Below are 16902 nucleotides of genomic sequence, written 5' to 3' on the forward strand. Positions count from 1 at the left end.
ATCCAAATGATTGATCCTATCCACAGCTGTACCACCCACTAACCACTTTTGTCCTTTTCCCAGAAATAATTTCCATAAATATCTCGGATTTGTCTTTTTCCAAAAAGGTCAGCCAGTTGGATCGATCCAGCCTAAGTTCGATCAATCTCACTTACTTTCGACCGATCTCACTTACTTTCAATCGATCGAACTTCCTCCAGTGCGAAAAAGTTAAAATTCCATCTCATTGAAAGTTGTCCTTTATCCAATCATTAGGGAATATTGTGTGCACGACCCCAGCTCATTTTGGGTGTCATTTTGACCTACCTATATAAGGATAAGGATTGATTTTTCAATGAGGAGGCCAACATTTTCATATCATCTCTTGGAGAGGAAGTTTAGAGGAGGAGGAGGCTAGAGACACCATTGGAGATCTTCATCTACAAGGAGCAAACCTCTTCCATGGAGTTAGCCCTTGAGCTTGGAGCATTATCACCATGAGTGGCTAGACATCCTCTTGGGGCTAGAGTTAGCCCCAAGCATACTTTCTATATCTTAATCTTGTGTATTATTGAGGGATTAGTGTTGTAATTAATGTTTTAACACTTTGATATATATAGATCTTGTTTAATCAATGATTTATGTGGTTTAATGCTTCCAATTGATCATTTTATTCTATCCATATGTCTATGTATGTTAGAATAGATGTTCATGTGCTTATTTCTAGATTTTATGTTGTTGATGCATGTCTATGTGTATTGATGCCATAAATTTAGAGGTTGTCAAAACATAGTGCTTAAAGGAATGTTCTTGTGATTCTATAGATGGTTCATGCTCATATCTTGATGGATTGTGTCTCCTTCTTAGCTAAATTAGTTTAATTTCAATGGCTTAATTGTAGTTTAGTGATAACATAATATTAGATGGGAAGACAATCCATGCTAGTTGTTTGATGCTCCATACTTTTGAATGCAAGTAGCATGTGTCTCTAATCTTGTGTTATATTTAGATTGTGAGCCTAATGAAAAGGATCAATGATTTGCTAGATATGTTGTGCTTTTCACATGCTATTTAGACAATATATACTTAATTGCTAGATATATTGTGCTTTTCACATGTTGGTTAGACAATGTATGCTTAATTAGTCATTCTTGCTTGTTGAATCAACCAAATACACACACACCAATATTGCAACACCCTAATTGCCCTCATTAATCAATTGTCAATAATATAGAAATGCATTGCTTGGTGGTGATCTCTAAACCCCAAGACTCTTCTCTCTCTCTTGCTTACTCTCCATTGCATTCAATTACTTAGTCTAATTTAGTTACTCTCTAATCTAATCAACCAACCAATCAATTGTTTGATCACTCGACCTACTAACCCGAATAGCGATCCCACAATCAACTCCGACTCCAATCCCTTGGGACAATCCCTACTCGCCCTAGCTATATTTATAGTGAAAGATAGTAGTGGCTTTTACAAATGTAAAATTTGGCCCTCGCCTAAATTGCATGTTTCTCCAAGCTTGTGGTCACTGCGACCTACACTATTGGAAGGACCAACATGCAGTTTAAGTTTGGGGGTAAGGTGATCTTGTTACATTCTACTTAAAGTTGAGCTTTAAATGCATGATTAAGATTTGAGATATATTTGGTAATGATTTCGAACTTTTGAAGCACAGTGCCTTTGAAAAGCAAGTTATTAGAGTCTAATACTTCTTGTATGCTCTAGGATGCCATTTAGGGGTAAATTTTAATTTTTAATATCATGTTTGCTTTTGTGGTCCACATCATCATGCTTATTGAAAATGTTTTGATAGTTGATTTTAGAATTCTACACTTGCACTTGCGCACACAAGCATTCAATTTATGGGGTACATGTTTAGTTGATTAATGTTTTGGTTATATCCCAATTGAGCTAGTTCACTTTGAAATCTTTCATTCTTGATAAAATGACCTTGCATGCTTAATAACAACCCCTTTTACGAAGTAATCGGGATTCGTGCCTCATTAAGTACCAAACTCTCGCATGAAAAGTGAAGGGCCTTCACAAAAAAGAAAAAAGGAAAATATAAAAGAGAAAGAAAGAAAAGAGAAGCAAAAATAAAAAGAAGCAAAAAGAAAGTAAAGTGAGTGCTTCTCACCAATGTGGGGAGTAGGGAAATGATAGGATGAGAGTTGTTTTGAATTGTAGCCCAGATGATTTGAGCTTGTAAGTCCTTGGGGGTGTTTTTACACCTATTGCCCTAAAGCCATCAGGTTTGAGAGTTATTGACCTAACGCTTGTTAAAATGAATCTTCTAAAAAGTTTAAGAGATTACTACATTGCACTATACTATTATGTTAGATCCCATAAAAAAAAAATAAAGGGAAGAAGAAAAACAAAGAGAGCTTGCTATAAATAGATTGAATAACAAGGTTCATTCAATGTCTTGATGATTGGTACTATATTTGTGTGCTAGTTTGAGGGTAAGGCTATGATTATTTCATTGATTTGTTAAGATGGCAATATATTTTGATGCCGGTTCATTCAAAAAGGATAATAGAATTGATTCAATTTGCATAATTAGCTTGTTTGATGAGTGGAGAACCATATTTGCTTGCATGATGTTGAAATGTTGAGAATAGCTTAGAAATGGCTGAAAATTACATACTTGAGGTAGTCTTCTTTCAATACTTGTTTGATATGTGTCGTTATTTCTTAAATAAGAAAGAGCCTTTGATATTTGTGGTATTATTTTTGGAAACCCTCAAAAGGCTTCACTCGTTCACTAGGGGTAACCTAGGGGTTTAAAAGGCTTGTTGCATATGCTAAATGCAACCGTGATCCCTACGAAAACGGTGTTATCCATTTATTTCTTTATTAGTTTGTAGTTGTATAGATGTTTATTTCATTTCGTAGCGTAGTTCATTGCTAGGGACTACCAATATCTAAGTTTGGGGGTGTGATAAGTGCTTAAATGTTGCATATTTTAGCACCTAAGTTAGGGTAGTTTAGTCTTTGCATCTATGTTTAATTAACCGTTCTAGTACTAATTTATGTTTTTGTCTATTTCAGGTCAATAAGGTTCAAACGGGCTAAGAACGGTTCATTATGGCCGTTTAGAGTCAAGCTAGAACATCGAGACAAATTTCAGAAGAAAACAGAAAAGTGCCAGAAAAATGCATTGTGTCTGGACGCCAAAATCCGTGTTCGGACACAAGTTCGACGATGCATTATGTCTGGACGCCAAAATCGATCCACGTCCGGACGCCATGCTCGTTGGCAGTAATCACTTATCATTTTTTAGTTACGGGTTTGGCCAGTTTTGGGCTAATTTTCTAACCTATTGGCCTCCAAAGGCTTAGTATTAAAGATAAAAATGAACCATTTTGAGGGGTTCCCTTTTAGTTTTTAATTTGGCTCTCTCTTAGTAGGTTAGAAAGAATCCTCTTTCTATAATTAGGGTTAGAAGAAAGAAGAAAAGTGGAGGCTCAAGAACACTAAGAAACTCAACACATACTCTTTCTTTACAAAATTCAAGGAAGAAGAAGAAGGAGCCAAAAGATGGGGATTGGCCTTGCTAACGCCATGATCATCTCCTCTATGAGCTAGTTCTTCATTTAGGGCTTGGATGAGCCCTAAGTTCATGTAAACTAAACCTTTGTAATTTTATTCTTGAGGAATTATTATGTTATAATTCAATGTATGGCCTTGTGATTTATATATATATATATATATATATATATATATATATATATATATATATACATGCTTGATTTGACAAATTAGGGCTTGTATTAATAAATTCTTCCATTGAAATCTCTAAGTTGATTGTATGTTTAGGTATGATTAGTTAGGGATTTTACTCTTCATTAGATGATTAAAGATTAATTCTTTCATTAATTTTATGTGTTAATTGCATATCTATGCGTGATTAATTAAGAATTATACTCTACACTAGATATTTCTTGTAGTTGTGTTTAGTGATGGCCATGGCATAGTATTTATTAGATACAATTGTCAATTAATTTGATGGATAAAGGCTTAATCTTGATGGGTTGTTCTACAAATTAGCTTACTTGTCATTAGTTAATTGTAATTAAGTAGGCAATTTGTGATTGATTATGTTAATACATGCTTCTAATTACAATTAGTATTATCCTCTTGATTGATGTTTGCTCTTATTGGATACATTTGTGAATGTGTATGGTGGGTTATGACGTAGTCTTGAATGGGTTTTACACTTTAGTTTAATTGTCGTTAAGTAAACAACTTATTCTTGATGTTGATAATCTATGGTTACAATTGTGATTTGTGATGATAATGTGGCCACATCTATAATTACACTAATGATTTCCCCATTAATTGAAAGTAAATGGTTAATTGCATGAGCTTGGTGGTGAATCCTAACCCTAAGACTCTCTTCTTGATTCTTTAACCCTTAGTTTATTGTAGTTTAATTTACTTGTGTTGTCATTTCTATTTCCATGCTTTCAATTGAACTCTAACTTAAGCACTTCACCAAACTCTTTTTTTTTTCTCTCTCCCTCTATCTCTCACCATTGCAATCTAATTAGCATTAAAGTCAAGTTAAATTCCAACATTTGTTCAATCCCTTTGGAATAATCCCTTCTCACTTTATACTACATAGTATAAGTGTCTAACAGTTTATAAATGTAAACTACGATTCCCGCTTTGTACTAAATATTTTCTAAAATCAAATAGTGTTGCATTATTTTGTGTACATACCTCAAGGTTCATCAACGTTCTGTTTTCAAATGGTTATATCTCCTTCGTCCAAACTCCGAATCAGGTAATTCTTGAGTCTAACTTTATTAATTTTTCATTGTCTATCTAATGGTGTACACAGTGGCACCCATTTCAGTTTGGAATGACCATTTTGTCCTTAGTCCATTCCTTAAAGGGTTTTGAAACCCTAACTTTAGCCTTACTTCCTCTGAGTCACGGGACTCCTCGAAAGGCCACTCTTGTGTCTTAAGGATGACGTACATATCTAGATACTTGTTTATCTTTAGCTTCCGCAGTTATGAATCTGTTTCGGGTCATCACAGGACGCACTGCGTGGGTAAAAAATCCAGGGCCATCACATACAACATTCTCTAAGACCATCTATAATCAAAATGTGCAATGTGAAATCAAGCATACATTCATTTATTTTATTATTTTATTAATTGGAATGTATTTTATCTATACACAAAATAAATAATCATAAATGCACCTATCCTAACGTGGATAGGCTCTACTTGAGCCCAATTGATATTCTAGTACTTCATGCAAAGGAAATTCTAAATATATGAATATAATGCAAAAACACATTGCCTTATAAGTAGGGCTGCAACTTGGGCGGGTTAACCCAGCCCAACCCGAAATTTTGAAATTTGGGCTTTAGATTCACAAATCGGGTTCATGTTCGGGTTAGGTTTTGTCAAAACCCAGACATATTCGGGTTGGGCTGGGACTCAACCCGAAACCCATTTTTTTTTTACCTTTCTCTCTCCTCTCTCTTCTTTCTCTTTCTCTCTCCGCTGTCCCCTCTGCTGCCATCGCCGCCGCCCCCCCCCCCCCCCCTCTTACACACCATGACTAATTGATTTGTAAAACAAAAATTAGAGTCTTACAGACCTTGATTAATTGATTTAGAAAAAAAAAAAAAAAAAAACCCCATACATACAACAGACCTTGATTAATTGATTTAGAAAAAAAAAAAAAATTAAAACAAAACCCATACATACAACAGACCTTTACAAGTTAACAGTTGCACAGAGAAAGGGAGACAAGCTTGAGAGTTGAGAGACAGCGGCTGAAGCTTGAGAACGGCATGTTTGAGAAAACCCTAACTTCGGCTCATACATACATATACAGATATATATATATATATATATATATATATATATATATACAGATTTGGAAATTCATATATCACCAATTCGTAAAATCTATTTGAAAGTTAATATATTACTAATTTTGTAGACGATCTAATACAAATATCTATACATATTTATATAAACAGAGATTCGTAAGGGGAAAGAGAGAAATGTGGATCGACAATTATATATACACAAATATGTATGTGTGTGTATATAGAGAAAGAAGTTACACCACAAAAAAATAATTATGAGAGGGCAACTTTAGAGAGAATAGAGACGAAGGCGATAGGGGAGGCTGAAATGATTTGCCCTAAAAAAAAAAAAATTTATAATAATGTAATTAAATTTATATAATACATATAACATAATATATAATATATATATATATGAATTTCTAGAAAAAAAATTTAAAAAAAAAAAACTCAACCCGACCCAACCCACATGAAAATATTCTATCCAAGTTATGACTATAACCCATGTTACGTACAATTAGGGTTGGCCCAACCCAACCCAATTCGGGTTGAGGTTGGGTTGGAACTGGGCTGGATTGGGCAAACCCAATACCACTCACACCCTTAGATCTTATCAATCATCGGACCATAGTAGTGGTTAAAATATTAGTTGGGTTTGTCCGGAATCCACGAACCATTTAGAGCTTCCACATAATTCAAATTCAAATGGAGAGAGAAGATAAGATGGGGTCTTTATCTTATTGATTGTTCCAACTTGAATTTGAATTAAGTTCATCTTTAACGATTATAGATTCTTATACGTGGGTATCACTATTAGAACTTTCTCTCTATTAGGATACGTTTGGTTACGTTAGATGGAAGTAACCCGAAAAAAAATGAACCGAAAAAGATTTAAATTTTTTTTATGTTTATTTAGGATGAAGAATAAAATTTTTAGAAAACTAATGATTCCAAAAATTGTCAATTTTCATCAAAACAATTTTCGCATAAAACGCAAGAACGAAAGTTATACAATTATATTTTAAATTCCTATTATACTTATATTTTAACTAGTTATTTATAGTATAATTATAATTGAATTCAAAACAGAAACCACTTTGTTGTCATATATTATATGTAAATTTCTATGGGATATTATAATTGAAACAAAATTCTAGTGGAACAATCTTAATCTTATTTGATTTCATCAAAGTTGTTATAACCCAGTAACCCACTATATAAATTGCAACTACCAACAAAAATAAAAAATAAAAAATATGACAATATTTTTATTAAAGAAATTACAGTGCCCTGAGTTGGGAATAATATTATCAGCAGCAACAAAAACAACAATGACAAAATGTGATGCATGCTCTTATCCAACACAAATTCATTTATTAATTTAATATTTGAAATAATAAGGGTAGTTTGGGAAACTATAATCATTTTCTTTTTTATTTCTTGCTATCCAAACTAACAAATTATATTTTCTCGCAACTCAATTTCTTAAAAAAATTTCATTCTTACCAAATGCATGGTGAATATTTTTTTTTTTTTACTTCACCTTCTTTCACTTTCATTTTCCACCATTAATTTCCGCTCGTATAACCAAATGGAAATATTTCATGCATCCTCTGAATTTGAATTGTGAAAAATATATATGGTGCGCTTAGCTGTTTGGAATTGGAATTGGAATTGGAGCCTTGAAATTTGAGAAAAAATTGGTTCAATTTTCTTAGTTGTTTTTCACAAATTTCACAAATTTTAATTCCAAGACTCTGATTTTATTCAATCGAACATACTAGAGTATTCTGGTACTGTTATATTCATTAGTAATTTTTAGGAAAACTAGTAACATAATATTTTAAAATTTGGATCCTTCGCTTCTAGATATTTGGGCAACTTGAGGTAACCGAATCATTTTTATTATTTTCATCATTGGTATTTGAGACATTATGCTTTTTGTTCGCTTATGTATAGTGATTATTTGTGGACATGGTGACTATAAGATATGGTTTCAGTAACCATGGGGTGATGCCTTTGAGCAACGACTATTTTGATGCCTTTGAGAAAAAGATATATGAAATTTTGATTTTATATATATATATATATATATATATATATATATATATATATATATATATAATAACCACATGTATTTATACAGTATGATTATCCATCTTCTTGATACATAATATATATATATTATGTATGACATGTAATTTAGCTAGCTAACCTTTGCTCCAAAAATAGTATAATTGTGCAGTTTTGTAATAATTGTGAGTTGCAGCTGTAATGACCCGGACTTTTTCCTCCTTTTTCATTTTTGTGATTTTCTTTTTTTTCGTCTTTTACTCGTTTATCGTTTTTCCTCGCTTAACCTCACTTCGAGTGTTCGGATTTGATTCCGGTTTTGCATGCATTCATGATACTTGATTTTCATGACATTGGTATTTTTACTTTTGTTGAAAAGCATGCTAGTTACTTTTATTTTTCATAAAGGGCATGAATGCTTCCTTTAGTGTAATTATACATAACTTTTGGGATTTTAGTGTAATTTTGCAAAATTATTATTTTTCGTTTGGGGGACCTTTTTGTAATTTATTTTTGAAGATATTTTGAAAAAGGACCATTTTGCAATTTTTGGAAAGTGTGACAAGTGTCACACTCTCATGGAGCCATTTGTTGGCATTTAGGTGAAGAGACTTGGCACCATGATCTTTTGACATTTGGTGGGTGGAGATTCATCCATGTGTTGGCCTTAGATTGGTGCACATGTAACCATTGGATTATTGACAAGTGTAAGCTTAGGATTAAGTCTTGGAAGAGGCATTGGATTGTTGACAAGTGTAAGCTTATGATTAAGTCTTGGAAGAGGCATTGGATTAGTGACAAGTGTAAGGCCATGATCTAGTCTTGCATTGTGTGTATGAGAGAGGTAGTGTAAGAGCACATAGTGAGTAGAGAATCTCTAGCCCTTCCACTCACCATTTTTCACTTATCCTCTTCATTTTCCTTAGTTCTTCAAAGTTCTAACCTAGCCACCATTGAAGAAAAGCTTGGTTAATAGCTTTCTTCTTCAATTTTGGTGCCCTTCTATTCATCTTAGACTAAGAACCTTAACTAGTAAAAGTTTCCTCTCATTCTCCTCTTCATTAACCCTAAGCTTATTTTCCATTTAGTGCTTGGTTGCTTGGATTATAGAGATACAATTCTCTATTGAGGTAGGGGTGGTAGTATGTTTATTTTCTAAGTGTTTTGAAATCCTTTGGGGTTTAATATATATTGTATACATGCTTTTAGAATTGTAGTATTGCATATTATAGGAAATCCTTATGATTGACTTAGGATTTCATTGATCAAGCATGTATGTTATGTATATATCTTGAGTAGGATTGTTGAAGTTGTATAGAATTTTTAATGATTTAAGTTACTATGCTATTGTGATGGAAATCCTACATTCTAGTGTATTACTATTCATAATCATGGTTGTTTTAGAAGCTATTTGCTAAAATGCAAACATTTAGTATATATGGCTTATTATTGAGGCATGCTTAAATTGATAAGTAAATGATATTGTTTTGTGCATAATATCATGTTAAGAACTTGTTATCTATCATGTCACTCTAGACTTGGAACCCTAAGACATGGTTTGTATGGTTTCAAAGTACTTGTGCATGGAAGGTGGTTTATATGCCTTGTTATCTATATATAAGTTTTGAACTTGATATATATACTTTGGATTCTCTTGGGACATGGTTCCTAGTAACATGGCTAGAGTTTGGCTCTAGTGCGGGACGTATGAGTTCTCCCCAATCGAGATAGTGCGCACTTAGGGTGGTCTTCCCTGCGGGTTAATGCCCGGAATAACCATTGAGGTCTCGATAGAATTCCGAGCTTAGGTGTCCAAGGATTCTACTTTTTTTGATTTCGCATTCATTTCCAAGTTGACAATCAATGCTATTTGTAACTTGTAAATTTTGTTATATGCGGTTTGATGTTGCTAAGTACATCCATTTTGATATTGTGTTGCTAAGAAACATTTAAGTTAGCTTAAGATGATCCCTTAGAACACCTTGAACATAGACGTTAAGTGGAATGCTCCCTTGTATACATCTATATTAATCTTGCAATGATATTGAAACTTTAGGGTATACGCATATGCTTCTCCTACGAGTAACTTGATTACTCACCCTAGTGGTTTGGGTTGTTTTTCAGGTAAGGAGACCATGTTCTTGGATGCTCATCATCCTTAGAAGATTTTGAGTTATTTGAAGCATTTTTGTATATTGACATGCACTTGTTTAGCATGCCTTCCTTTTTGGATGTTAATTTTGTATACCATGGATGTATGGTATTGTAAAAGCTAAAATGGCTTCCTTGATGTGTCATATATATCTAAGAACACTTGAAGATGTCTATTTTGTATGCATACATGAGGCCAAGTGCCATGTACATTTATATCACATGTATGCTAGTTTAATCCCATAGTTGTCTTATGAAATGAGGAGAATTCAAGGTTTGAAAGGTTGTATTTTGTATATGACATGTTATGTGACCATGAGCTATTGGAACACATGCATTTTCTAATTTTACATATGTGTGCATGTCCACTTTGGCACACAACACCATTCTTGAAGAAATGAACACTTAGAGTAGCATTCATTTACATATTTTTGCTAAATGAGACCTCAAGGGCATTTTTGGTATTTCACTTGAAAAACAAATGTTGGTCTTAACATGGTTGACCAGAAAACATGATTTTAAGGGGGGTTACTTCACAAATTTTTTCCAAAAAAGTCCCAGAAAGTCCTCAAAATGGCATTTCAAAGTTGCATTTCAGGTGCAGCTAAAGGAGTTCGAGCGCTCTAAATGGGAGTTTGAGCGCTCGAAGTTTGGGCAGAAAGTTTTGGCCTCGGGCAGGTACTGTTCGAGCGCTCGAAGTCCCAGTTCGAGCACTCGAAGTACTGTTCACAGAGTGTTTTTGTGTCTTGGTTCAGCACTGCACCTCCAACTTCAAATTATCATATCTTCCTTGTTTTAACTCCAAATTAGTCCGTTCTTGAGTCTAAATTGACCACATCAAAATAAGCTTTCCAATGGTACCAATTAGAGTTTTAGATTCAATTGGTAGCTCAAGTTATTCTAGTTTTAGTGGAGGGGTGTCAGTTTTTGGCTTGAATCGGGATAGGGCTTTTCTTCCTTCGACTTCAAAACTTGATATCTTTGCCGTCCGGACTCCGAATCAAGTGATTCTTGAGTCTAAATTCATTAATTTTTCATTGTCTTTCCAAAGGTGTGCTTGGTAGTACTCACTTTTAGGATAGAAATAACCATTTTACCCTTGGGTTCCTTTTTGTCCATTTTTGAAGTCTTGTTTCCACATTTGTTTTCTTTGGGTTCTATGATCTCATTGAGGGTCTCTTTGGTGTCCTAGAGACATGTTGTGTCCCTAGGGATGTTGTTTTATCTTTTGCTTCCGCAATTCGGATCCGTTATCGGGTCATCTTTCGGTTCATCACTGACGCACAGGGTTGAAAAACCTTGGGCCGTCACAGCAGCACTCTTGAGGTATTGATTTTCAGATCTGTTCATTTTTTATAGTAACCATTTCCTGTTTCAGGTCAATCAGCCTCTACTAATTGGAAGTGCAATCCCTCACATTGGATCAAAAATGTATATTGGGTTATCTCTTACTTACAATTGCCAGGATACAATGTGGTCTTCAATAGGGGTGCACACGGTTCCGGTTCTCATGGTTCCGGTCGGAACCGGAACTGGAACCTTTCACAACGGTTCCTTAAAAACGGAACCGAAACCGGAACCGTATAGGGTGGAACCGAACCGTGAATACCGGTTCAGTTCCATGGAACCGATTGTTAATGAAAATCTGAAGAGAAGAAGAGAGGATGAGGAGTGACTAATGAGGATGAAGATCTAAAGAGATGAGACTTGATACGGCAAGGGCAAGGGCGATGGCTGATGAGAGGACTCAGGAGGCGAGGGTTTAGGTTTAGATGAGAGGAGGATGGAGGCTACGACTTAAGTCTAAAGCTTAGGGCAAAAAACAAAATTCAGAATCTCAGACAATTTCATTTTCGAACACCATAAACAAACAAACATCTACTTCGCAACTAAAAGTTCACATATAAAACACAAGTTTCAAAAACAAATTTGGAAAAGCAAAGCCATAACCAAGAGATAACCAACAACAATAGTTGAGAAAATCCCCAAAGAGCGGCAACACCCGTCCCACCATGACCTGGAAAGACCATAAGAAAAGTCTTCAGATTCCATATTGGTCCAACCAGAAAGGGATGCCCTTCATGAATTTGGGTTTGTGCAAGCTAAAGGTACCCAACAATGCTTGTATTACAAATGTGGAATCACTAATTTTTCCATAACTCAAACCATAAGATCCAAACACTATTACCAACCAAACCTAATTCAACACCTGATTTACACCTAATTAACCACTTGAGCACAATAATTCAAAATTTCTTACTTTTTTTCAAAATAAATCTAGAACAGTAATTACCAGAGGCAGGTTTAGCTTCAAAAGAATCGTCCTAATTCTTCGACGTCTTGACCTCCGGCGGAGTGAAACAAGCGACAAAAACTCTGACAATGTTAGAACTAGTGGCCTAGTTACACACACAACACTATACTATTTGGAAGAGAATAAAAATGGAGGAAAACACTTTTTATTTCACTTGATTCAAAATGAGTACAATGCATGGGTTTATATAGGCTTCAAAACATAAATGTAAATGAAAATGAACATCCCACTAACATATCATTTAGTAGGCAAAACTCCCACTAACCCACTAACATGACCATTTACTAGTTGTAACTCTCATGCCCCCCATTAACTCCAATAAAAAACTCACACAAATATAAAACACCAAATAAAAATAAAAAAAAAATAAAAAAAAAAAAAAAAAACCCATGACCTTCAAAGACATTTTAAAATAAAATAAAGTTTAATTTCTAACACCCCCCCCCCCCCTCCTAAACTTGATTTTTTTTAACTCCAAGCAAACTCCTTAACTTGTGAAAATCTGCAAACTTGAGGGGCTTGGTGAAAATATCCGCAACTTGATCTTGTGACTTGATGAACTTGAGCTCCACCTCCTTCTTGGTTATACATTCTCTAATGAAATGAAATCTTGTATCAATATGCTTGCTTCGTTCATGAAACACCGGATTCTTGGCCAAAGCAATTGCTGATTTGTTGTCCACAAAAAACTCCGTTGACTCTTCTTGTAGCATGTGTAATTCCTTCAACAAATTCCTCAACCAAATTGCTTAACAAACACATGAAGTGGCTACAACATATTCTGCTTCACAAGTTGAGAGGGTGACAATGGGTTGTTTCTTTGAATACCATGTAAAAGCAACATTTCCCATGAAAAAACAATAGCCAGAAGTACTTTTTCTATCATCCAAATCTCCAGCCCAATCACTATCAGAATAACCTACAAGCTTGAAATCATTAGTAAATGAATAGAATAACCCAAAATCAAGGATACCTTTGATGTAACGAAGAATCCTCTTAGCCGCCTTGAAATGAGTTATGGTTGGTCTTTCCATAAATCGACTAACAAGACCAACTGCATATAATATGTCCGGCCTTGTGCATGTTAAGTATCTCAAGCTTCCAACAAGACTTTTAAAAAATGTTGGATCCACCATATCTCCATCTTCATCTCTTGAGAATTTAATTCCAACTTCCATGGGCGTGTTCACCAATCTACAATCTTCCATCTTGAATTTCTTGAGAATTTCCTTAGTATAGCCTTCTTGGTGAATGAAAATTCCATCATTCATTTGCTTGACCTCAATGCCAAGATAATAAGCCATGATGCCAATATCTGTCATCTCGAACTCTTGAGCCATAACCTTCTTGAAATCTTCAAACATTTTTAGATTGCTACCTGTGAAGATTAAATCATCCACATACAAGTAAACAAAAAATACATCTCCATTCTCACTTACTTTGGAGTAAAGAGCATGTTCATATGGTCACTTTGAAAAATTATTGTCTTGAAAATATTTGTCAATTCGCTTATTCCACGCCCTTGGTACTTGCTTCAAGCCATATAAAGCCTTCTTTAATTTCAAGACTCTATTTTCTTGCCCCTTTACAACATAGCCCATGGGTTGTTGAACATATACCTCTTCTTCAAGAAACCCATTCAAGAAAGCCGATTTCACATCTATTTGGTGGATTCTCCAATTGTTCTGGGCTGCCAAAGAAATTAACAACCTAATTGTTTCCAAACGAGCTACGGGTGCAAATACCTCATCATAGTCAATCCCGGGCTTTTGGTTGTACCCCTTGGCGACCAATCTTGCTTTATATTTTTCAACTTCACCATTTGCATTCTTCTTTGCTTTATACACCCATTTGACACCAATTGCCTTTTGCTCTTTTGAAAATGTAGTAAACTCCCATGTGTTATTCTTCTCTATGGATTTAATTTCTTCATCCATAGCATTTCTCCATTTTTTGTCTTGTGTCGCCTCTTCAAATCCTACGGGTTCACAATCCGCAAAGAGACAAAAAAGTGTTAGATCACCTAACCTTTCCGTTACCTCATCTGTTTCGTCATATATGTCACGAAGATTCCTCATGCGAAGTGGTGGTGTGTCACTTGAAATTGATAATGTTGGAGTTGATTGATCTTGAATTGATGGTGGTGGAGGTGATGTTGGTGGAGAAATGGGCTGCTCCATGCCTTCATTTTCTTGCTGCTCATCAGAAATTGGAAAAATATTATAATCTTCATTTGGAGTGTTCCAATCCCATATGGCTCCCTCTTCGAATTCAACATCTCTACTAATGACAATCTTTCCATTACTTGGATTGTACAACTTGTAACCTTTGGAACTTGCATCATAGCCAATGAACACCAATTTTTCACTTTTGTTGTCTAACTTGGTCCTCCTTTCATCCGGCACGTGCACATGGGCAATGCTCCCAAAAACCCGCAAATAAGAGACACTTGGCTTTCTTCTGCTCCATGTTTCTTGTGGTGTTTTATTTTGCACACTTCTAGTAGGACACCGGTTGGACAAGTGCACCGCACAATCAACCGCTTCAGCCCAAAATTCTTTAGGCGGTTCCTTACTTTTTAACATGTTTCGAGCCATATTGAGAATAGTCTTGTTCTTCCTTTCTGCAACTCCATTTTGTTGGAGCGATCTCAGAACCGTTAAAGAATGGTGAATTCCATTTTCTTCACAAAATTTTTTGAAATTATTTGATGTGAATTCACCATCTCTATCGGATTGAAGAGCCTTGACATCATAGCCACTTTGTTTTTCAACAAGTGCTTTAAATTTCTTAAAAATTCCATACACCTTTAATTTTTGTTTAAGAATATATACCCATGTTTTTCGGCTAAAATCATCAATGAATAATAAAAAATAATTATTCTTACCAAATGATGATGGAGAAATTGGACCACAAACATCCGAATGGATAAGTTGTAGTGGCACCGTAACTCTTGTGGTAGCTTCTTTAGGAAAAATTTTCCTCGATTGCTTTCCAACAAGACATCCTTCACATAATTGATTTGGATTGCTAATGAAAGGCAATCCCTTCACCATCTTCTTTTTGGCCAATAACTCTAATCCTCCAAAATTCAAGTGCCCAAGTCTCAAGTGCCAAAGCCAAGTTAAGTCATTAAAACAAGCCTTCAAACATTTAGCCTCGTCAGCTTGAATATTTAGCAAAAACATCCGGTTCTTTGTCATTGGAACCTTAACAATCAAATTACCCAATGGGTCTCTTATCGAATGACTACAATCCTTCATGAAAATATTGTGGCCTTTTTCTAAGAGTTGTCCCAAATTCAAAATATTGTTCTTCATATTAAGCATATAATAAACATTAGAGATAAATTTATGATGCCCATTCCTCAAATGAATCAATATTTTACCTTTCCCTCTTACCAAAATTTGTGATAAGTCTCCAAATGTCACCTACCATTTATTGATTCATTAATATCAACAAACTTCTCTTTACTACCACACATATGGTTGCTAGCACCGGTGTCAAGATATCACACATCTTCTTGATCACTCCTTTCACCTTTGTATGCCAACAACAAAGTAGGCTCGACTTCTTCATCAACATAATTAGCCTTTTTTTCAACATCGTTAGCAACATTTCTACATTCCGAAGCATAATGACCATACTTTTGACAATTATAACATTGAATTTGAGACTTATCATACCTCCTTCCATATGACCTTGAGTAATTTCCTCTACTACGACCTCTTATTTGTTGTGAGTCATGGATTTTTTCTTTATTGTTGGTTGTGTGTTGACCGCTTCTTTCTCCTCTTCGACGGCCTCTTCCTCTTCCTCGGCCACGTGCATTTCCACGTCCTTGGCCCCTTTGATTTCCTCTATGTTTTTCGTCTCTTTCGTTCAACGAAAACTTTGTTTGTAACACTTGCTCCAAAGCTTCTTGTTTCTTCACCAGCTTTTCTTCATGAGCTTGCAACGAACCCATGAGTTGATCAACAGTCATGGAATCTAAATCCTTTAACTCTTCAATGGCTACAACAATGTAGTTGAATTTGGAATCCAATGACCGAAGAATCTTTTCAACGACCCTTGTATCAGTCATGGTGGTTTCACCATATCTTCTTAGTTGATTTACAATAGCCAAGACTCTCAAAAAACAATCTGAAATTGATTCAGATTCCTTCATATGCAATGCTTCAAATTCACCCCGTAACGTTTGGAGGCGAACCTTCTTTACTTTATCAACTCCTTGGAAGGAATTTTGAAGAATCTCCCATAGTTGCTTTGCATTTTTAGCACTAGCAACTCTTTGTAGCATTCCATCATCCAAACATTGATGGATGGTCATCACCGCCTTTTTGTCCTTCTTTCTCATGGCTTGTAAAACATCTTTTTCGGCTTGAGACAAAGTTGCCTCATCTTCTGGCTCATCATAACCTTTGGAAACAACTTCCCACACATCTTGTGCTCCTAAAATTGCCTTCATACGGATATACCAATTTTCATAGTTATCTTTGGTGAATCGAGGCATTTGAAATAGAACCGAATTGTCTGCCAT

General features: G+C 35.0%; 1 protein-coding gene across 1 annotated transcript; it reads right to left on the reverse strand.

Moving 5' to 3' along the window:
• Positions 1 to 15873: 15873 nt before the first annotated feature.
• Positions 15874 to 16902, reverse strand: LOC132305036 (uncharacterized). The gene has a single exon (XM_059802722.1). The coding sequence runs from the start codon at positions 16900 to 16902 to the stop codon at positions 15874 to 15876; it is 1029 nt and encodes a 342-aa protein (XP_059658705.1).

This window comes from Cornus florida, unplaced genomic scaffold, assembly GCF_030987335.1.
Source record: "Cornus florida cultivar Cherokee Brave unplaced genomic scaffold, ASM3098733v1 CherokeeBrave_3.0.0_Hap2_Chr04, whole genome shotgun sequence".
NCBI classification, from domain to species: domain Eukaryota; kingdom Viridiplantae; phylum Streptophyta; class Magnoliopsida; order Cornales; family Cornaceae; genus Cornus; species Cornus florida.

What these genes read in the sequence shown, in the direction of transcription:
- LOC132305036 (XM_059802722.1), bottom strand. Translation starts at nt 16,902, where the DNA reads ATGGCAGACAATTCGGTTCTATTTCAAATGCCTCGATTCACCAAAGAT.